The 22,334-nt window shown below is 51.8% G+C and overlaps 2 protein-coding genes across 3 annotated transcripts; one reads left to right on the forward strand and one right to left on the reverse strand.

Annotated features, from left to right (window-relative positions):
- Positions 1-9,449: 9,449 nt before the first annotated feature.
- Positions 9,450-18,718, reverse strand: ScsbetaG (Succinyl-coenzyme A synthetase beta subunit, GDP-forming). The gene is made up of 10 exons (XM_037231477.1): positions 18,547-18,718; positions 16,671-16,824; positions 16,354-16,453; positions 15,542-15,694; positions 14,806-14,986; positions 14,133-14,255; positions 13,397-13,532; positions 12,619-12,753; positions 11,742-11,870; positions 9,450-9,832 (listed from the first exon to the last, which is right to left on the reverse strand). Exons 1-10 carry the CDS (start codon positions 18,598-18,600, stop codon positions 9,726-9,728), a joined length of 1,272 nt encoding a protein of 423 aa, XP_037087372.1. The 5' UTR covers positions 18,601-18,718; the 3' UTR covers positions 9,450-9,725.
- Positions 18,719-18,856: 138 nt separating this feature from the next.
- On the forward strand, positions 18,857-22,084 carry Coq6 (ubiquinone biosynthesis protein COQ6, mitochondrial). 2 transcript variants are annotated; one of them, XM_037231223.1, is made up of 2 exons: positions 18,857-18,885; positions 20,157-22,084. In XM_037231223.1, the coding sequence occupies exon 2, from the start codon at positions 20,207-20,209 to the stop codon at positions 21,590-21,592; it is 1,386 nt and encodes a 461-aa protein (XP_037087118.1). In that variant the 5' UTR covers positions 18,857-18,885; positions 20,157-20,206; the 3' UTR covers positions 21,593-22,084. The 2 variants fall into 2 exon arrangements, with proteins under 2 accessions (XP_037087118.1, XP_037087119.1); XM_037231224.1 differs by lacking the exon at positions 18,857-18,885 and adding an exon at positions 18,911-19,038.
- Positions 22,085-22,334: the final 250 nt, after the last annotated feature.

A 22,334-nucleotide genomic window follows, 5' to 3' on the forward strand; every position in this document is an offset into this window, starting at 1 on the left:
GGTTTTGAACTGAATAATCCATCTTGAAGATCATTCGGTGCAGTTCAGGGCACTGCCCTTCTTAAGACCCAAATCTCTCTAGTTTCCGAGCTATACGCCCGCGAAGATGCGCTATTTCATGGAGACTATGTCAAGGTTACCTTGGCATCCAGGACGCCATGATAACGCCATTCAAACCCTGCCATTCCGTTGGCCATGCGGCAAACAAGGCTAATAAAAACGTAATTGCCTAGCCGTTCATATCTGGCGTTCACGGGCACGACTTCCCTGATATAACGGCCGTCAATTAGCTTTCAACTACTGTTGTGCAAGGTACGATAACGCAATCAAGTAACGACGCATTGAGGAGCGTGTTTACTAATTACAGAAATTGTGTTGTCTATAGCAGTCTTTTCCGCGTAAAGCCGAACAAGTTGTTATAAGTGAGTTTATTTCATCTTATCTGATACTTGCTTTAATATTTTCAAATATGGAACATTTCCTCTCATGTAGCGGCTTTGCCTATGGACCGGAAGTAATCCTTATCCCACCACATGGGTGGTAGGCAAACGTCTGTAAATGCACCACACTGAGCTAACGACATCAGCCTGCAACAGACCGTGCCGAATTCAGGTCACAACTTTATTTCTGCAAGGCTCTAGCAGCTCAAATATTGTGATGTCCGACCCCGAAAAGAACATGTTACGCATCAATAATACTCCGTGCTAGTGGACTCACTTCCTCTGCATTTCACCCACACGCATATTTTGACATTGCCCCACATTATTTCCCCACCATTTCCACAATGGTGCACACCACACAATCTCCTCGTGGTAGAGGCTTCAAACCTCCCAGTCACCGGAACAAACGCACATGCATTATGCATCTGAGGTGTTTTGTCACCAGGTAGAGGAGTGCCGCACGCATCGCCCCAGCCGCGTCGCCGGGCGCCGACACTGCGCGGCTGACACACCGGGCGGCTGACACTGTCACCCGCTCAGCTGGCGGCACTGATGAGCCTCTCCGGGTGAATCACTCACTCGTGACATAACACCGGCAACGGCAGGCCAGCAGGGGCCTTTCACTGGGTGGTGAGGGGCCGCCTTGACCCTGGCTCCTCCGCGGGATATACTCACAGGTGGTGTGTTAGATGCTGTTGTCCATTCACACCCTGTATGGCTGGGATTCGCTTTACTCAGTCTTCTTGCTACTGATACGGTTTTGGCCGCGCTCGTCCGCTACGCATTCCTCATCACCCTATCAGCCAAGCTCTGCTACCCACCTGGTCATAATTTTTCAAGATCCTAGTTCAATATGATAAAATATTGTAACAAGCATCACGTCTAAATTACCGTGTGGCTGAACTACGTAATGCCCATATTGGAAACATGCCTATTTAAGACTTTTTTGAGCAATGTTGGTTGATTTGTGCCTTTTTAATTGACCTTTAAGTATGGGCTGTGCTAAAATTTGGTACACACTTTGTGTGTCTTCTTGCTTTGCGTGTCTTCTAGAGTTTGACATTTGCCATAAATATGTGAAATGTCAAAATCTAGACAATGCCAGTCGCTCATAAGGACCATTCGAAGGTGAACAGATATTGTTGGTCTTGAGTGGCCCGGAATGAACTGTAATGGTCATGGACTCAAATTTGCATAGTACTGATTACGAACTTCACTTATGTTTATTTACACATCGTATTATCTGCACATCCAACATGTTTTTCTCGTCGTCGTCCCCCCCTCCCGTTCAAGAGAGCAATGGTTTAGTATCGACGATATCATTACTTGAATCTGTGTTGCAGAAGCTGGGAGAATCAGGTCGGAAACACAAAACGTTTATTTGTGCACATAGACAGCTTAGACAGCTACGACAGCTCCAGACCTCTAAACCAGCTCCAGGTCTTCAGGAAAGAGGTGTCAAAACACCCCCCGGGCCGTACAATCAGCGAAGTGACTTTGCGGAAGATCACTTTTATTTATTTAGTCATTTAGCATCAATACCAAACCCTGCGTCGTGGAACGATGGATTTGCAAAATTCGCACAGCTCTTATATCGCGCGGCGCTACCATTTGTAAATGAGTGAATCATTATAAATGGGTAACCGTAGTCTAGCGGTTAAGCTGCGCGTCTGGGAAACCAGAGGCATGGGGTTCGATTCCCTGCGGTGTCTGCCCCTCCTGCCAGGGTGAGAGGCAGGGGACACTATGTAGCCTCAGCAGCTGGGGGCGTCGTCAAGCCTCAATGAGACATGGGATTTGGCAAATCTCCGGGCGTGTCCGACCTTGCCCTCTATCAGTTACCCTCTTGCCCTCTGTCGACCTTGCCCTCTGTATGGTCAGTCAGTTTCCTCTGCAAAGAAGCCCACAGCTAGAGGGTCGGGGAGTCTGATACGACTGCGTATGCTAAATGGCGGACATCGGTGTCCTGAGATCAGTATGCAACAAATGGGTGAAAAGTCCCGTGCACTTTGATCCAGAGGCTAGAATGGATCTCAACTCGTGTTGCTATCGAATGATTTTCCGCTAAGTCCAAGACAACGATGGATTTCCTTGGCCAGGTTTTTCCCTTAACCTTTTAGGGTAAGGGCTTTCGTGCACGCGCCAAAAAAATCGTGCTGGACGGGGAGCTTGAGCCGCTTGCCAAAGGCAACAGCAAACTCATCGGAATTCTACTTTACAGTCTCGGGTACTGACCTATTATTGACGCATTCCCCGCACTCAACGGTATCTACGTGCATGTCGGCATACTTTGCTGCTGATTCTTCAGTAGACTACCTGTTAAGGACACTCTTCACGTAGATCTTCAATGTAACATAAGGATGGTGGGCTGCACTGAATCCGGCACAAGCAGTGCTGATATCCTGACCTCTGCACACAATAATCACTATATATTTCACCTTCCCAACGTCCATCTACAGCTTGGTGTCCTGCACCTTAGCGATGTGCACAGGTGCTGACCTCACGGCACCATCATGACTACATCTTTGACCTTTCCACCATCTGTCTTTAGCTTGGTGTCTTCCTGCACCTTACACATACAAGCACATACATACAACATACAAGCTGAGTAAGCTCCGTTGAAACCAGCCAGCGCAGACTCACGCGGACGCAGTTCGGCGAATTTGGAAGATCCTGTATTGTGTGCTGAGTGCCTGTCGTTGAGATAAAGATGCGCCTCCCTTGAGTTGCATAGGAGCAAGTGTTCTTGAACCTGCTCTCTCTCCCCCCCCCCCCCTCTCTCTCTCTCTCTCTATCTCGCTCTCTCTCCTCTCTCTCTCTCTTCTCTCTAAATCCGTCTAAAACGCTGCTACGCCCTCCTCACACAGCCCCATTACGATGTCATCATCACACACATCACGAAGAGCACTACAGGTAATTGCGCCCTTCGAGAAGTAGGGAAGCGAGGAAGCACTGAGTTGGGCATCTTCACCTCACCTCGTCCTCGCAGTTTGTACGTCACTTCGGTCGACCTGCGCATGAGGTGGATGTCACGGTCGTTTTGTAGAGTGCATCCCCGAATGCGCCGAATCTCACGGTTGTTTTTAAAGTGTACCTCTATGTACCTCCTAAAATGCTTCTCACGACCAACTGCTGGGGCAGTGGCATAGGTGGACTCCCACCAGTGCACATGGAGTTAGGGCTTCTGCTTCCACTCTGGTTACTCTAGTTGGGGTTTGGGGGGTGGGGTATGAATAGTTGGTGTCGACGGGTCAGTTATGGAATTCAGCGCGCTGACTCTGCACACACCACGGAGCTCGACATGAAGACAGTCCATTTCCATGAGTGGATCCGCCGGGGCTACCCGCGCCATGCACCACCAGTGCGCCATGCGCGCTCTATTCTTGATACACACAGAAACAAAATTGCTGACTCATTCAACACATCACTTTCACGCTCTCGGTTGTGGGTCACATCGTCTTCAGCCTTTTCCGAGCTTCTGTACGAAGACTTAAGTTGCGGTGGGCCGGCTCCGGGGCGGCTGCGGCTGCTGTGGCCCCGGCTGGCTGCGCTGAGGGCTTTTGCTGCCCGACGTCCGGCAATCAGTGCGCAAGCATTTCGTGCCGACCAGCCCAGGATCCTGACGCAGTTTTATCCACTTAGAAATGGCACGATAGCAGCCCCGTTTCACAGTTCTCCGCGTATAAAGCTGCAGTGGATCGCAGCACTTGATTACTCTGTTCACCGCTCCATTGTGGCTTGGGAAGTTCAAAGCTCGAGTGAATGCTGTTGGGTGGTGCCCCACGGTGCTGGCGAACCGCGCAACATGAGATCTAGATCGACTTCAGGGCCTCCCTGGGCGGCTGCGGACGATAGACGACTTCTGGCTGGTGCGGAAAATAGCGGAATTGACGGCCCACTTTTCCCTAAATATCGCTCGCGCTGAAATCCAGCAAGACGCCTTGTGTGGCGTGGGACGAGCGGGGCGAAATCGCATATACGCAGATGATGTCACAACTTGAGATAATGAAACCAAACACCTTAGCGACTAATACCGACAGCCTATATATATATATATATATATATATATATATATATATATATATATATATATATATAGATAGATAGATCTGCTCGAAAAATGACGACGTCCGGTTGTAGCAATTTTGAACAAAGCACTACAACACGCAGTGCAAGTGCTCTTGCTGAAATCGGTAACAACAAGCAGGCTACTTGCGCACTGGCAAAAAATACATAAAAAACCACACTCGGAATAGGGCTGACATTTAAGCGGTGCCTGAGAGTCCCGCACGTATAGTCGTTTGCCTGCGGTGACAACTGGTCCATGGTAATGACAAATTGCAATGACTGGGTCGATATCTTATGAAATGGCACTGTCAAGTTTCGGTCTTTTTCGTCTGGCATTAGGTGTCAGTGTTTTAAGTACGGTTTCAACTAAAAAGGTTATCCGAAATGGCAGTGGCGTGTCGATATGACACGAAGTCATACTGACAGAGGCTCGAGTCATTTCATACGGTAAGAAGGATTTGACGTCGGAAAAAAGACTCTTTTCCGGTTTAAAATGGCATTCGCGCAGAGTCGTGCGCGTGATTTCACACTGGTTATATCAACTGACACCGGAGCCAAAGAACTAGAAGTGAGGGACTTTTAGATATCGCTCACACCACTTATTTTCAAGCCTTAGATGTTGCCAGTGTCGTGATGGAATTACCAAAAATCAACTAATGATATAGAAAAAGATCGCTTGCCAAAAATAAACAAAAACATATTAGGTTCCGCCAAAGGACTATTTATTCAAAGCAAACGTATTGTCGTGCGCTTCGTTGCCGATGACAACATATGCACCGATGTAGGTTACAACGAATTTTATCCGGTGTGCTCCTGGTGGTCCATCGTTCTATTCATTCAGTTATTCAGGATATAAAGCAATTGAGGCAGTTGCGAATTATTGCATGAAGGATCGTGAGCTGGTCCAACCCATCCGTTTTCCCCCTTTTGTTGCTGCCATTCTCTTCGTCCTCCTCCTCTGCCTCTTCTTCCTCCCCTCTCTTTCATTCTCTCTCTCCGTCCCCCCTCTCTCTCTTTCTCTCTCTCTCCTGCTTTCGCTCTCTTTCTCACGCACTCCCTCACTTACCCTCTCTCTTTAACACTCGCTCACCTCTCTCTCTCCCTCTCTCTCTCCCTCTCTCTCTCTCTCTCTCTCTCTCTCTCTCTCTCTCTCTCTCTCTCTCTCTCTCTCTCTCTCTCTCTCTCTCTCTCTCTCTCTCTCTCTCTCTCTCTCTCGCCGCCTCCTGTTGTTCTCCTATCACCTTCAATGAAACCATGAAAGGATATCGCCGGCATAATAACAGCTCCGCGGGCCTTTGCGACAGACACGGGGTGGCTTGCCTGACTGTGCGGCATTACTCCTGGACCTCCCCCGGGCCGGCGCACCTGGCAACGTAGCGCCAGATGTGGCGTGGCGAGGCCGGCCGATGAAATCGAACGTAATTGCGCCTGTTTCGGTTCACGCAACGGCGAGGCACAATGGAAAGTCAGCGGCGCACGACCCCTCGGGCGTCGGCAGCCGCGTGCGTCCCGACCGTGCAGTGTTTGTCGCCGGTTACCGAAGGGAGCGAGGACGAGCACGGCTGGAGATGAGCGGCATGTCGCTGCATGACGCGGCCACTGTCCACATGCCTGTTGGCTGGAGCAGACTTATGTTTTGACTATGAACTATTTCAAATGTTTGAGTGATGTTTTTTGCTGCTTCTTGTCACATTGCCACATTGTCAGTTCTTTCAGACTTTTTTAACGTCTGGCCGTAACTGCTTTTTGGACAAAATGTAGAATATAAGACAAAAACCACAAAAACCAAGGGACCGAAATTCATGATTCCTCATCAGTGAACACGTCTTCGAAGAGTAACATCGAGCGTCATTCACAACAAAAACCCGAGAGATCGTGTAGGCAAATGAAGTAAGCGCCCGAAAAACACATCCGAAGCCATACTAAAGAAACCAGCCACCGCAGCAGTGACGCGAGGAGAGATTGCTCCACACCGCAGTGCGTGGTGCACCGGTTTCACCACGCTTACCGTTCCTGAAAAAGCTTAGCTATTGTTTTTAGAATTCACGCCTGAACCGTTGAAACTGCCATCTGAAGGCGCATTCCACCAATCGCAGCCTCTCAGATCGCCCCACATTGGAGTTACGTTCACTGGCCTGTCAGATCACCATACGTCTTCACGTCCACTGGTCTGTCAGATTGCCCCACAATGCCGTCACGTCCACTGGCCTGTTAGATCTCCACACAACGCCGGCGCATCCACTGGTCATGACATTGCGGTTCGTTAGCGCTCCACATCCTTCACGAAGCTGGACAGTGGGCTAAAAATGACCACAGCTCTGTCGATGCGACATGAAGCCAACGTCCCCTTCACCACGAAGCTGGGAAGAAGGCCGGAACATCACCAGATCCCAATATGCACGAAAGGGCAAGGCGAGGCCCTCGCACGCCCTGGGGTTCAATGCGAGTGAGCTGTCGTAAAAGTGAGATTGTCCCGGGACGGGTACAGTCGGCCAGGTACGCCGCTTAGAGTGACATCCCGTCCACGTGTCAAACAACGCCCTTGCCGGCGACAAGACCTGGATCGTTCAGCGAAGATGTCAGATCACGGCACAAAAGGAAGGCGCGTTGCTGCCAAACAAAGGGCGTTGCACCTTGTTTCCACCCTCAGCCGGTGTGATCACACATATTTTAGAACTACCGCATGCATTTTGAAACTGGCGCAATCAAACATGAATTATCAGTAGCATTCTGCTAAGCGCATCTCATTTCGACAGTTATTTTATGCACCTCCAGCGGTGACGCAGAACTGGCACAAACCCGGCGCTAACGCAAGGAATTTCTCAGTAATTGCTTAACACCAGAACTAATGCACCCAAATTTGGCAATTTTGAAACGAATTCGTTGCATTACAGAATGGATATTTCAGTGTATGCCCATTGATCCAGTGTGGCTCATCTGTCAATGTGAGTGACTATACATGTAATTTTATTTGTGGCATCTCAGTGATTATCACGTGCGCGCTTAAAATCTTCGACAGAGCCACAACCAATAGGACCGAATATCCTTGGGTTGTTTTGACTGCATTCCCCTAACGCGGTGTCATCGCACCGAAATAGCTTGCAGCTGTGTCAGACGTGTGCCAGCTTAGCGCTACCGCAAAATTCGAATACCGTACGGCCGGATAAGAGTGTGAAAAATGTGTAGCATCCATTTTGGGCCCAGCGACGTGCCTGCATTTTAAGGCATGTTTTTTTAGCAACTCGGCACGATGTTGCAGTTTTCGTCGGAGATGAGGACCTCGTCCAATTCGTCAGAGCAGCGGCGTCCGGCGCGGTCTCCGTCACCGGCTATACTTGTCTCCAACGATCCCATGCTCACGACAGCTCACCCACAGAGGAAGCGGCCCAGGGCATCGTGAAGCAGGACTAATCTTGTTTGTTCGAGCAGACCGGCTTCTGGTTGTCTGGCACATACCCACCGCAGCCGTCATCACACAAATGGCAAATAATTCATCACGGTCTATCTTGATCGTGGTCACGCTCAAGCAACATTTAATCCGCGAATTGTCCGCCGTCTGCTGAAAAGCCGGTTGACCGTTCTGCGGGTAGCAAAAAACAACGAAAAAATTTAAGTACGTCTCCCATTACGATACCACAGCTATCTCATTTCCCGAGAAACGATCAAGAAATTCCATCCCCGATTACCAAGACCGCGCGTTTTTACTACCCGGCAGATGCATCGACATCGTGAACTGGAGAATTATACCTTGAACTCGTTGAATAAAGTAATTAGCGGTGTCTGCGGCAAACGTCAGTCGTGGGGGCGAAGTGAAGAGGACGGTAACATCAGCTGCGGCCGCCGGTGGCGCCGGCCCAATACAGCCGGGACGGCGATGTTGACGCTCTACACTTCGCCCCATTCAACATATTTCAGGCCCATCTTTCTTCCAGCAGGCTCATAATAGTTTGGCGTGCAGACTGTATGTTCCCGATGTCTTCGATTTTCATTATATTTAGTTTGTGTCTGTATTTTCTGCCTTATCAGCGAATCAGACTACGAGTCCACCAGGCCTGTGGTCACAGTCAATATTTGTTCGGAAACACTTCACCTTCGACTCAAGACTTTTTGAACCATCCGGATCTCATTCAAAATGACGACTGCATGTTGCTTGAATCCATGACAATTGATTCATTGCTGATGCCCACCTCAGCTCGATCATCCCGCGGCATGTCGATCGATGCATCATTGATTGATCACATGTTCAATGCTAGTGTGCTGGTTGAACCGTTCCCTTGAACTCTAACTGGTAAACAAGGAAACTCTAGCTGGTAAACCAGGAAACTAACAGGTAGACCACGAAACTCTTACTGGTAAACCAGGAAAAGGGGAAATAACAAGGGGAACTCTGGGAAGGGGGACGCTTTGATGTCCGTTGTTAATACACACTTGCTCGCGCTGAGCAAGCAGTCCCTATTTCGCTGTGGAGCTTTACATATTTCATGTGTTGTTGGATGCGACCATGGGGCGATAGGAGGGAGCTGCACTGCACATCGAACTGACTTGATAGGTGGAAGTGGAAATGGTTGACGGTGCCTAGGTCGGGCACCGCGCTGCGTTCCAAGGTGAGGCTGACATCTTGTCTAGTATGAAAGCCCCTGGCAACGAGGTTCCATTTGTGGGCGTTGTAGTGGCAGGGTTTGGTGGAACAACCTAATTTCGTATCCAAAAGTTAAACAAAACGTCGGGGCAAATTCATTTGGTCTGCGCGTTGATTTGAGCGACCGCGGCTGTCTCTTTCGAGGGGCCAACGATGGCCGTGATGACAGATATGGCGTGTTTTGTAAGACAAAATCAACTGACTTGCAGCTTATGCGAAATGGGGCGATCCAAGAATGGTTAACCGATTCAGCTTGAATCCGACGCCATCCCCAGTAAATTGCGATCATGATAACGCCAGTAGAAATGCTTTAGTAAGTGTATTGCAAGCACCAACATGATCCAGACACCTTACAAAAGAGGCAGCTGTACGCTGCACGCCTGGAATGTCGTCATCTGAAAAATACTCTGAAAGTCAAAATCACCGGTTCGCTTTCACCACAATCGATACCGAGCTGCAGCTCCACGATAACCCGATCCTACGCGTCGTCACTATCAATTGGCAGCAAAGCCAGACCCCAGCCTCAGGCGTCGGAGGTTGGTGGCCTTTCGAGCGCGCGGCCGCCAGACACAGTCACCCTAAAGGCTGGCGACGGCCTTCTTGGCGGCGTCCTCCAGGTCGGAGGCGGTCTGTATCGGCAGCCGCGAGTCCGACAGAATGCGGCGGGCCTCCTCCACGTTTGTGCCTGCGGCGAGGGCAGTGTCAGACAGGGAGCGCGGTGAGGGGACTGTAAGGGCTGCACAGGCTGAGGGGGATGTACGGACTGAGAGGGTTGCACGGACTGAGGGGGTTGTACGGACTGAGGGGACTGTACGGACTGAGGGGACTGTACGGACTGAGGGGGCTGTACGGGCTGAGGGGGCTGTACCGAGGTCCACCAGTACTGCCGCACGTGCTGCTGGTCCCTATTGGGCACACCTGTCGCCGCAAGCAGATCAGGTCGGCCACAGTTTCTCAACGTACCTTTTTGAGACGTTTGAGCTGGAAGTGATCGTTAAGCCCTGTGTGAATGTGATAAATGACACGTTCATACCTTGACATATTCATCTTTATCGTCTTCACATGGGGTTCAACGACCACTCAACCCGAATACATTAAAATGCCAAATACCTACAGGAGGCTCTCCATCAGCTAAATATTAAAGGCATAGCTATGCACAACTATTCTACGAGATGACAAGACTATAGTGAGAATCAGTCGTGACTGTCTTTCAAGACCTACTCCAGACAGTGGCTGCCGTCCACGACCTCTACCAGACGGTGGCTGTCTGGCTGTCGTGTGCGACCTACTCCAGACAGTGGTGTTGACGTTCGAACTCACCGTAAGCATCAAATTTGCGTTCTATTGCTGTCGGCTGAGGCCGACAATACCTAAAGGCAATGCTCCATCTTTTAAGGCATTTAAGCAAGTATCAGGTATGACAAGATCACCTCACTTACAACTATTGGTATGCTTTTAAGAGAAAAAACTGCTCTAGCCAACGAAATTTTTCCGTCACGTAAACATGCATCCCAATGCGTCACTGATTGCATCATGAAACTTTGTATGACGTTGAGGTGCAGCCAAACTAGCCGCGCGAAATTACCGCCGTATCACTCATTTATAAAACTTAAAATCGCCAGACAGGCGGCCATGGCAGTGATAAACCAAATATCGTTATCTGCTCGAATTTTGGGCCATTCCCTAGGGGTTTTTGCATATTCATCCGTGAGTTTAAGCTGTTTGCTTGCATTCACATACTCGGTTAAGACGCTATTCTAAAGTTATTCGATTACAAGCCTTGTTTCCGTAATAAAAGGCAAGTCCAGCATCTGTATTATGTAACGCGAGACAGGATTCGTGATTGAATATCCGACACTTTTGTCCTCTTTCTCGCTTCATCCTGCATCCTCGTGTTGCCCCGCTTGTCTGCATGCGCCAGCCACGGGCCGGTCGAAAATCCCCCTAGAGGGGAAACCCGAGGGGGCGCCCAGCGCATACCTTTTAGAGGGGTCCCATGTGGGCTATGGCTCAGCGGTTACCCCCGCCCCCCCTCCCCCCACAAGCGCATGTGGTCCTGCCACCACTGTTATCCATTCCCCTTCATCACATAGCCCCGAAATGATCATTACTGATCGAAAGAGTTCCAAATAATCAAATCGTGACTGAAATTTGCACAGCCTGCACAACATTGGTTGAGAGCCGATTGGCGATCGCTATACCTGGAAATTGTGCTCAAAGGCACCAGCTATGAACAGCTCGACAATTCTATTCTTGTTGACCTTGAACGATAAATGACCAATGGGATGGCAGGATCTGAATGACGTGTCTTTGGCGTCGCGCATACATAATAACCTTGAAACGGTCTACACGAAAAAGTCCCCACATTTTCGTGGGCGCGTAACTCAAGCTAGAGGGGTTTAGGGCGTAAGAAGAATAGGGCAGTGAGCTGCACCGACTGATCTCGAATATGGTGATTCCAGTCCATGACCCCATACAAATATGGAACACTCCCTTCACTAGGCCTTAAATGTTCTTCGAGGCGAACCATATTTAGTCAAGGCTTTTAGGCGTTCAAGCACCGCTCCACATTTTCTGACAGAGCATGTGCTTACCCTCGAGCCGCACTACCAGGGGCAGGTCCAGGCTGATCGACTTGGAGGCGTTCACGATGCCGTTGGCGATCGTGGCGCAGTTGACAATGCCACCGAACACGTTCACCAGAATGGCCTTCACGTTAGGATCTGAAGTGAAGGGCCTAGCGTCAGGTCACACCGGCGCCTCGTCGCCAGACGCCACGATCGGCGCGGGACGAGCGAGCTGGGCACAGAGATACGTAAAGACACATCAGGTGATAACACAAACTAAGCAAGTTCCTCCATACGCCATTGGGGCCCGCACACTACAGGCCTTATCATTGGGACCGCACTATTCTGATTGTACTATCGGTCAAACATTACGTTGGCTAGACTACAAGTAAAACTAAGATCCCATGAGCATACAGCCCCATCCACACGAGCGAACAACACGGCTGACGTCCACACCGAGGAGTCCGAAACGCCAGCCTGACAGGCGTGCCGCACGGCGACGCTCACACCGAGGAGTCCGAAACGCCAGCCTGCCAGGCGCGCCGCACGGCGACGCTCACACCAAGGAGTCCGAAACGCCAGCCTGCCAGGCGCGCCGCACGGCGACGCTCACACCGAGGAGTCCGAAACGCCAGCCTGCCAGGCGTGCCGCACGGCGACGCTCACGCCGAGGAGTCCAAAACGCCAGCCTGACAGACGCGCCGCACGGCGACGCTCACGCCGTGGAGTCCGAAACGCCAGCCTGACAGGCGTGCGGCACGGCGACGCCACCGTGCGCCCACCAGCCTCCTCCGCGTAGCCGCACCAGGCGTGATCAGCTCCGAGCCAGTCTGCCGCGGCTGCCAGTCGCTCCCACCGTCGTCAAGCCCCGCCGATGGGCCCGCGGGCAGCGCCCCCTACCCACCGGATGTGAGCAGCTGGAAGGCGTTCTTGACCTGCTCCTCCTGCACTCCGCCGCCGCAGTCGAGGAAGTTGGCCGGCTCGCCGCCGTGCAGCTTGATGATGTCCATGGTGGCCATGGCCAGGCCGGCGCCGTTCACTGGCGGGACAGCGGGACAGTCAGTGGGGAGACGGTCCCACCACGGTCCCCACCGTCGGTGTAGAGGGACGCCACCACTGCCACCACTGCCAGTGCACGGCACGCATATCGTGCAAACTCTGGAAGGCGAGGGGAAACCCAAGAGCATGCAGACGCAATATCAGTACCACAAAAGCCATGAGTTGCTGAGCAATGCTTGAGCCAAATTGGCATCTCGATTACTCACATCGCAAGAAGGATGGGCACACCGATGCTACTTTCCAAACCACAAATCTCTCCAGGGTGCTCAACAATTAAATTTAATAGATACATGACATGGATAATCTGGGATGGCCACTGTGAGAGCTTGACGACTGAGATAAAGCGCTTCATGCGTCAATAAATTAACAAACAGTATGGCACATATCTACAGGCATCATATATATATATATATATATATATATATATATATATATATATATATATATCCTTAAATGATTAACACAACTTTCTGCATAGCATTTCACACGAATAATGTGGCCGCTATCAGGCACGTCTTATGCTCCACATGATGCGGAGGGCGTTAACGTAAATCAGGCACCATCCCGCAGGTTATAAAATAGGGGTCTGACCGGGACAGCCAGCCCACTTCCCCAGCACTGACCGAGACAGCCGATGTTGCCGTCCATGCCGATGTAGTTGAGGTTGTGGTTGGCGGCCTCCACCTCGCGCGGGTCCGACTCGCTCGTGTCCTCCTGCGCGAAGATCTCGCGCTGGCGAAACTCGGCGTTGTCGTCGAACTGCCGGAGGCGTCGGGCCGGGCTAGGTCAGAGTCAGCCGACCATACAGCTGGCCGAATAAGGACCACGTGTCAGAGGAGCCGCACGATGGAACGGCGGCACCACCTCGCACGACAGCACTCCGGTGAAAAATGTGGGACGTGGCTCGAACAGGCGGGAGAACGGGCAGATAAGCAGGCAAAGATCTAGCGGTCGCTTCACCACGGGCTTCACCACGGGCTTCACCATGGGCTTCGCCACGGGCACAAATTGGGGGCATGACAGTTTAAACTGCTTCTTTCTAGTTAAAATGCACACGCGTGACGCTATATTTTGACGATGTAGCGGCTGTCCCTCTTCCCCACCCTATAGCAGAGCCCATGCATCTAAGAGTTGTGATAGCAGCAAAAACAAGTAACCTGTGACCAGGGGGAAACAAAGGGCGCACCTCTCACCACGCCAGAGGCCGGTGGCTTCGTCTGCCACCATACGCATCAGCGTGTTTGGGCTTGTACAACTCGTTCATTAAACACAGACTACACTGTTCTGTACTGTAGAGTTCCTGCGGTCTTACTCAGTCCAACAAGCTGTAACGGCGGGCTGCCATTAGCGGCGCCTCACCTGAATTTTGGCGTCGACGGCCACCACCTGGCCTTGCGGCGTCTCGATAAACGGGTTGATCTCCACCTGAGTGGCGTCCACAGCCAGAAACAGCTTCCACAGCGCCTGAATCTCGCCGGCCGCCTGCGCCGAGAAACAAAACAGCAGCTGTTAACAGCCGACGCCGAGACCAGGCCGCTCAGTGTTACGAGGATGAGCGGACGAACGAGCGAAGCCGCATGGCGCGGGCTCTCAACGGAGATAAGCTTCCGGACTTCAACACACCCCGATAAATTTTTCATCACAGATAATCGCTCATGTAGTAGGCAATAGTCTAATGCACACAAATGACCGAATCGACTGCACTGGTTGCCATGCTTTTGTTATTTTTCGCATCTCCTTGTCTCGAGAAATGCTTAACATGCACAGCCACTGGGCTCTGACGGCACGGGTGACAAAACAATGCAAATGCGTTTTATTTTTTCATTCGGGATGTCCCGAGAGACGCCAACGGAATAAGGCATCCGCATACTGCCACCTCTCCGACCGCCGCAGTACCCCGCCAGCGCGCTCCTCGCGTACCACCAGCCCCCCCCCCCCCCCCCCCACCTCTCCGACCATCGCAGTACCTCGCCAGCGCGCTCCTCGCGTACCCCCCCCCCCCCCCCTCCTGGCCGGTGACACCCCACCCCACCTTGGCCTGCAGGTCGCCCTTGAAGTCGAGGAAGGCAGCCAGCTCGCTTGCCATCTGGTCGGTGACGCCCTGGTGGATGTCGACTGGCAGCGTGCGCAGCCGGTCGGGCGTCTTCTCGGCCACCTCCTCGATGTCGACCCCGCCGTCCGGCGAGGCGATGATAACCGGGCCGTTGTACTCCCTGCGGCAGAGGCGGCGCCGTGCCGGTCACGGGGCCGACTCAGCGCCGCCGACAGCGCCGGCGAGCGGCGTCAGCCGGTCCGGCGCGCGGCCTCGACAAGGCTGAGTTGCTAGCGCCCAATGTGTTCGGTTGACCCGACGCGCGCCACATGACGGTCGCTTTGCTTCTCCCTTATACCAACCTCTTTCAAAACAAGCCTGGGCAAATACAATTGAGTGCTTTCTATCAAAGGCTTACCAAAATGATCTTGTCGCTGGATGCCCATGGACTGTTACATTGCACTCCTAGGATATACGGCGCACGCGGCTGTCCAGAATGGGGTGGGGTAGGCTGTAGGAGGGGCACCTGACCTAGCAGGGGTGGGGTCGCTGCCGCTGATGCGCCGCGGTACTGAAACTAACCACAGCCAGTCTGCCACTTGCCAACAACCAACCACTTACCAACCACTTGCCAGTCTGCCTGGTGCCTTCGACGCACATATTTTCCAAAGTGACCATGCAAAAACCACTTCACAAGGTTGTCGTCCCCCTCTGATGGCGCCACGCGCCAGCATACCTGTCCATCAGGATGCAGAAGTAGGTCTCGCGCAGGATGTCCACCGACTCGGCGATCATCACCTTCCGCACGAGGATGCCGGACTTGGGCGTTTGCTTGGTGCGGAGCCGGTGGCCGGCCATCGAGGAGACCAGCATGGGCACATTCGACGCACTGCAAACACGTGCGGTCACCAAGGTCACATTCAGACGAGCTGTGCGTTCACCAGGGTCATATTGAGACGAGCTGTGCGATGACCAGGGTCATGTTGAGACGAGCTGTGCGATGACCACGGTCACCTTCAGACGAGCCGTACGGTCACTATGGTCATATTGAGACGAGCTGTGCGGTCACCACGATCAAACTGAGACGAGCTGTGCGGCCACCAGGGTCATATTCAGACGAGCTATGCGATGACCACGGTCACCTTCAGACAAGCCATACGGTCACTATGGTCATATTGAGACGAGCTGTGCGGTCACCATGGTCACATTCAGATGAGCTGTACGGTCGCCTCGGTCGCATTCAGACGAGATGCGCGGTCGCCTCGGTTACATTCAGATGAGTTGTATGGTCGCCTCGGCGTGCACACAATCAACAGCCAAACCAATGTATCAAACTAGCTTCTAAGGCACAGCTTATGTAACAGCTGTTTAATGCTTGGCTAAGTAGCTAAAAGATATTCTGTACCTACTAGCTTTCACAACTTGTGTCCCATGAAAAGCATGGGAGTAAAACAGAACTGTACTTTGAAAATGGCAACTTTATGAAGGAATCACATTATTTGGCATTACAAAATAGCAGTTGAACTGTACAATAGTTGCCATACTCACTCCTTGGTCAGATGTACACCACCCTTGAAGCCATTGTCAAATGTTCCCTTTCCTCGGCCACCAGCCAAAATTTGAGCCTTCACAACATATTCTGCTGGGACTGTGGAGGAAAAACCAGAGATGCTCATGGATACAAAATGAGCTGTCTCTCACTGATCTAAGGTGACATAGCACTGCTACAAGCAATTCTCACTAAATGTTGCTGGTACAGGTTACTGACAGTAAAGCTAAAAGTTCAAAGTTCATTCATCAGTTCATCAGTTGCTTGGCAATTTATCCATGGACAAAAAATACATAAATACCCTGATGTAACTTACCAAATGTTTTAACAGCTTCCTTGGCCTGTTCAGCAGATTCTGCCATCTTAAACTTTTGCACTGTGACACCATGCTTATCAAGCAAGTCCTTGCTCTGGTATTCTAGCAAATTCAGATGTCGAACAGATGGGGAGAGTGATGTGAGTGCGAGCAGCTGTAAAAAGAAATGGATCAGATAGGAATGCATCAATCATATAGACATGTTTATGAATATTCCTGTTGTTTTCAATAGAGGAAATATTTTTTGTGTAGTGATTCAGTAGCCTTGGTTTGTGCCATGGGCTGCAAAATTTATGTCATAATATGAGTGACTCAATTAGATCTGGCCAAAAATATGTGCATCTAATTCCACAACTTAACCATTAGTGATAACTCATTTAATGGAGGTTTGAACCATTTCACAGGTATGGTGAAAACCAACAACAAACTTTGAATTGTGATTAGGTTTGGTGCTAGCTCTTCATATGTCAAGGGACCAGCTCTTTTCAATGGATCAAAGAAATATTGCCAGGCTTGAATAACACTTATGGTGGTTGTGAGTGTTTGTTTCCTTCACATAATTCAATTGCACACAAACAAGTACCTGCCAAGTGCTCAAACCATCGTGTCTTACATGCCTATCAAGGATACACCAGTAAATTTAGATGGGGAGGGAGAGAAAGGCAAGGGAGCTGAGGCTTCCTTCTAAGCAACCAGGTGTTTTAAAAAGCAAGGCTGCTGACAAGTAATAACATACAAAGTATGATGTTCTATTGACTTTAGTGGGCATATTAGGACCAGAAGTTCCTAATAAAAGAACTCACACCTACAGCAGATGGCTGATGATGGGTCATACAAAGGTTCTGCTAGGTGCACTGTCACGGGTCAAAGATGGGGCACTTGAGTTGCTTTTGATGATATTCTTCCATCTGATATAACCAGAATGCTAGATTCTGCAAGAGTAGACAATTTAATCCATGATCTGCCCAGTGATAGAGTCAATACTCCCTGCTGACCCACAAACTCTACAAATGAAACCTGTGCTGGCAAGCTAGGGCTGGGGCCTGCCATCAACCAAGGAAGCTCTCCATGACAGAAAGCTTATCATAGCCTGTAAAGGAGCCCCTGCTAGATTCTAAGGAATACTCAACAGACTAAATCCTTATCCATATAATGTTGTGCCACTGCACAAACTCCAAGGTTTCTCTCATGAGGTCCCTTTTCCATGCTCTTTGGTGAATTTAATCTATCCTAAGCAAAATGTTTTAAATATGCAATTAGCACCCATGTACACCCAAAAACAGGTATCTGGTTGAAGCATGCTCAAAGTAAATATGACAAGAGATCTGCTACAACACCACTGGGACCATCAGCCACTGCATGTGACTTATAGTGATGCCTGAACAAACCATTCTGGAACAAGACTGTCCATTTCATGATGGAAGTTTAAGGGATTTCAGAAAAAAAACTTCTGAATGAAAGTCTTCAAAGGCTCCTAGGTCAACAATAAGAGGTATTGGTATTGCCACCATAGGCCTTGCACTTCCTAAAGCAGTCTGCATCAACTGATCTGAATGGTATAATGGCTATGCCAATGGCAGAGGAGTATACCTGTTTACAGCTTCACACTTATTGTTGTCAAGATATTGTCAGATTATGATGCTGAAGTAAAGAGAATAGCATGGCTATGAATTGGGTCTTAGTTATGGATCTCCATGTTTAGTTAAGTTCCTTGCTTGTACAGCTGTAAAACAAGTCCACCTAACCCTCCGTACCCATTAGCTGATGCACACTAATTTGGGAAGTAATTAACAGCTTTTCTAAGCGACCCTTCATCACCACTGAAAAAAATGCTACGTTTTACATAGACAAAACGTGAAAATAGAAAACAAATTACCTTCCTGTCTAGCAGGGCTTTGGTAAGCATCCGAGGTAACGTCGATGTTGCCATTTTTTGCTTCTCTGCGTACCAAAATCTAAAAACGTGGCCCTACCAATGCACAAAAGAAACCAATATGGATGTGATATCAAGCTGCGGCGACGCAGGGCACGGAGAGGCGTTGCGTAAAGGCATTGATGATACTGATGATGGCTTATGTCACGAAACGTCCCACAAGCGTCCAGTTAGGCTACATTTAGCTTAGCTGCCAACTAGAAAAATTTCCTCACACGTACAGCTACCAAATTGTAGATCTGACACATTCACATTGCAGGATGTGCCGTCCCCGCTTCATCGGTAGTTGCAAGCAATCGAGCAACAGCCCAGAGATTGGGTTTCATGCTTTGTGCACGTGTTGCCTGCTCAGTTAATTATGTTCTTCGGATTCTGCTCCCCACATTATTTTGCCTGCAAGCTGTGATATCTGCAAGACCTACAACATGGCCCACAGTATTTGACCAAAATCTGTGCCGAAAACATCAGATTGTTGATATTATTAGTGATGGAGATATGTAATGATATATCCTGTGTGCTAAAGAACACTAGTGGGCCCCTATTTCAGTAGCTAGAAGTAGTGTAACTGCAGCAACCTGGTCTGCCCTGGCCAGTCACACTCTTGACAGGCACTTTATCTTCAGAACCACTGGCCTTACAGTCACAAAGTGTCCTGCTGCAAATAGCACAGCATGTTGCATGAGCATTGTGCTGTGAATCGAGTCAGATATCTTTGAACAAGCTGTCTAATTAGGTGTCATCTTCATGCAACATGACAGTAGTACCACCATTTGACCATGCTTAAAATTTTAAACTGAGAACAAGCTGAGAAATATTAAAACCAGGCCTGGATCTCTGCAACCAGGTGCTGTGGTGTTGGGACCCCTCCTGATGATAGAAAAAATAAATGATTCCATTAATAAAATTATCAGCAGGTATGCCAAAAACAGTCCAGGTGATCAGTGATGCCATGCACAGTGACGCACAGACCATCAATCTGCTTACCATGGGGCATGAATGAGGATTTATATCAGGTTTTTGAGGCCAGGGAAAATCAAGATATGAAATTAGCTGCATGATGTGGGCAAACATACCACCAACCTGTCATTAAGCAATATCAGCACCATCCAGCCCAATGTGTACTTACAAAGCTTGCAATGCCAAAGCTCTGCTCTGTGGCTCAGAGTTGCCAGTAACTTTAACCATTTCAACACTGACACAGGTTCCCTTGGCCCATAGCCATCTAGTATAAAACAATCACAGTTGTAAATTTTTGTTTAGATGCTAAATCTCAGTGTACCTGTGTCTGCAGAGCTTGGAATGAGGGACATTCTAATGCCCAGATAGAGCCTATTGTTGTGGATTCTGAGGAGGTCAACATACTGGGTGTTTTTGTGTCCATTCATTAATGTTTACATTATGAGCAGCCTCTTATTATGTCATGGCTGGAATAACTAATGCCTTTTCTCATTCCTCCCATACAACCTCATATATGCTCTCACACTGATATGTGCATGCTGCAGGTGCATCCCTGTGGTTGTAATTATTGACCACTGCCTCCATCTTCTTCTCAGTGTGTGTGTGAGGCTGCCTGCTGTCAAGTCTGCTGCCCATCAGTGAAGCCATGCTGCGCTCGTGGCGCTGCCTGTGGTCGGCCAGCGCCCGGTTACCAGCCACCCGCCGGCTCTGCACCGCCATCCCAGAGCAGGAGTACGACGTGATCGTTAGCGGCGGCGGCATGGTCGGCCTGGCCATGGCGGCCGCGCTGTGCACGGACCCCGTGCTGCGCGACTACCGCGTCACGCTGCTGGAGGCCGGGCCGGCGCCGCCACCGGCAGCGGCCCTGCCGGCCGAGTTCAGCAACCGAGTGTGCGCACTCAGCCCGGCCACGCGCCGCCTGCTGGAGCGGCTGGGTGCGTGGGAGCGACTCGAGCGGTACAGCACCACGCAGCACATGCAGGTGTGGGAGTCGCGCTCCGACGCCATGATCCGCTTCGAGAACCTCGAGCGGCCTGAGGACCTTGCCTACATCGTCGAGAACGAAGTGATCACGCGCGCGCTGTCCGCCGCGCTGGCGGCCGCCGGCGGCGAGGTGGCGTACGACGCGGCCGTGGAGGAGATCGCGCTGCCGCCGGCCGGCGCCGCGCCGGGGGAGGACGCCGTGCGCCTGCGCCTGGCCGACGGCCGCCGCCTCAGCTGCTCGCTGCTGGTTGGCGCCGACGGCGTCGGCTCGGCCGTGCGCCGCGCCATGGGCGTGCGCACGCTCGGCTGGAGCTACGGCCAGCGCGGCGTAGTGGCGACGCTGTGCCTCGCCGACGCCGACCTCGCCAACAACGTGGCCTGGCAGCGGTTCCTGCCGACGGGGCCGCTGGCGCTGCTGCCGCTCTCCGACACGCGCAGCTCGCTCGTCTGGAGCACGTCCGACGCCGAGGCGCGCCGCCTGCTCGCGCTCTCCGACGACGACTTCGTGGACGCGCTGAATCGCAGCCTGTGGGACGAGCACGAGGCGGCGCCGGCCGTGCAGTGGGCGGCGGACGCGGCGCGCGGCCTGCTCGGCGCGCTCGGTCTGCGCGCCCCGTCGGGCCCGCTACAGCTGCCACCATCCGTGGCCGGCGTCGTGCCCGGTAGCCGCGCCGCCTTCCCGCTGGCGCTGCAGCATGCCGAGGCATACACGGCGCGGCGTGCCGTGCTCGTCGGCGACGCGGCGCGCCGCGTGCACCCGCTCGCCGGCCAGGGCGCCAACCTGGGCTTCGGCGACGTGACGGCACTGGCGGCGGCGCTGGCGGCGGCGGCCAGCTGCGGCGCCGACCTGGGCGCGCGCCGCCACCTGGCCGAGTACGAGACGGTGCGCCAGCGCGCCAGCGCGGCGCTGCTGACGCTCACCGACGGCCTGCAGCGGCTGTACGGCACCGAGGCGCTGCCGGCCGTGCTGCTCCGCTCCGTCGGCCTGCAGGTGTGCGACGCCGTGCCGCAGGTGCGCCGCTTTCTCATGGACCGGGCGCGCGCCTGAGCGGCTCGGGGGCCGCCGGCCGCCGCCGGGCGAGGAGCGATGACGCCTCGTGTTGGTGAGACCCCGCGTGTTTCTGGTGGGCGGCAGGGATTGTTGGTCGTTCCTTCCGGCCCGGTTTGTGGGCCTGGTGGGCGAGCCGGCCAGGTCACGTGAGAGGTCATCCGTGTGCCGCTTGCGGGCTGTTTGCGTGAGCTGTTCTCAGCTTGCGACTGATCGGAGTGACTAGATGCCGCAAAACCTTGGCCGATTCGTGAACCGCTCAATCGTTTTTAGTCACGGTCGTCACCGCTGGGCACTGCTGAATGAGTGCCTTTGCATCTCACAAAGCAGATGAACACGCATGGGGTTCTCTTGGCAATGGGATGAGTGATCCGAATCAGCTTTTAGTTGCATTCGTCGGCGTCCTGTGTGCTTCAGCTGTACACACTTTGGTGGCTGTTGCTGTTAACTTTGTGTCACTGATTGCGTGATAATATATGCGTGTTCTCGGTATGTGCTGCAAATAATTGCGACTTCTGGCAAACACCAATTCAAGGATACGAACAAGCGCTTTTCGACAAAACAGCGCGGCGCTCTTGTCGCAACGATGCCCCGTTTCCACATCCTTTTCAGCCACGCCTCGGCGGTGGAACAATTATGAGCCTTGGCCTGCCGCCGTTATAATTGCTGTCCAATGTCTGCATGTCTGCGCTCCAAGAACAAAAGTCTTGGTCCGTTCCGCGTGCACACGGACGCTGTATTG

This window comes from Pollicipes pollicipes, unplaced genomic scaffold (genome assembly GCF_011947565.3).
Source record: "Pollicipes pollicipes isolate AB1234 unplaced genomic scaffold, Ppol_2.1 Scaffold_6686;HRSCAF=7923_pilon_pilon_pilon, whole genome shotgun sequence".
Taxonomy (NCBI): domain Eukaryota; kingdom Metazoa; phylum Arthropoda; class Thecostraca; order Pollicipedomorpha; family Pollicipedidae; genus Pollicipes; species Pollicipes pollicipes.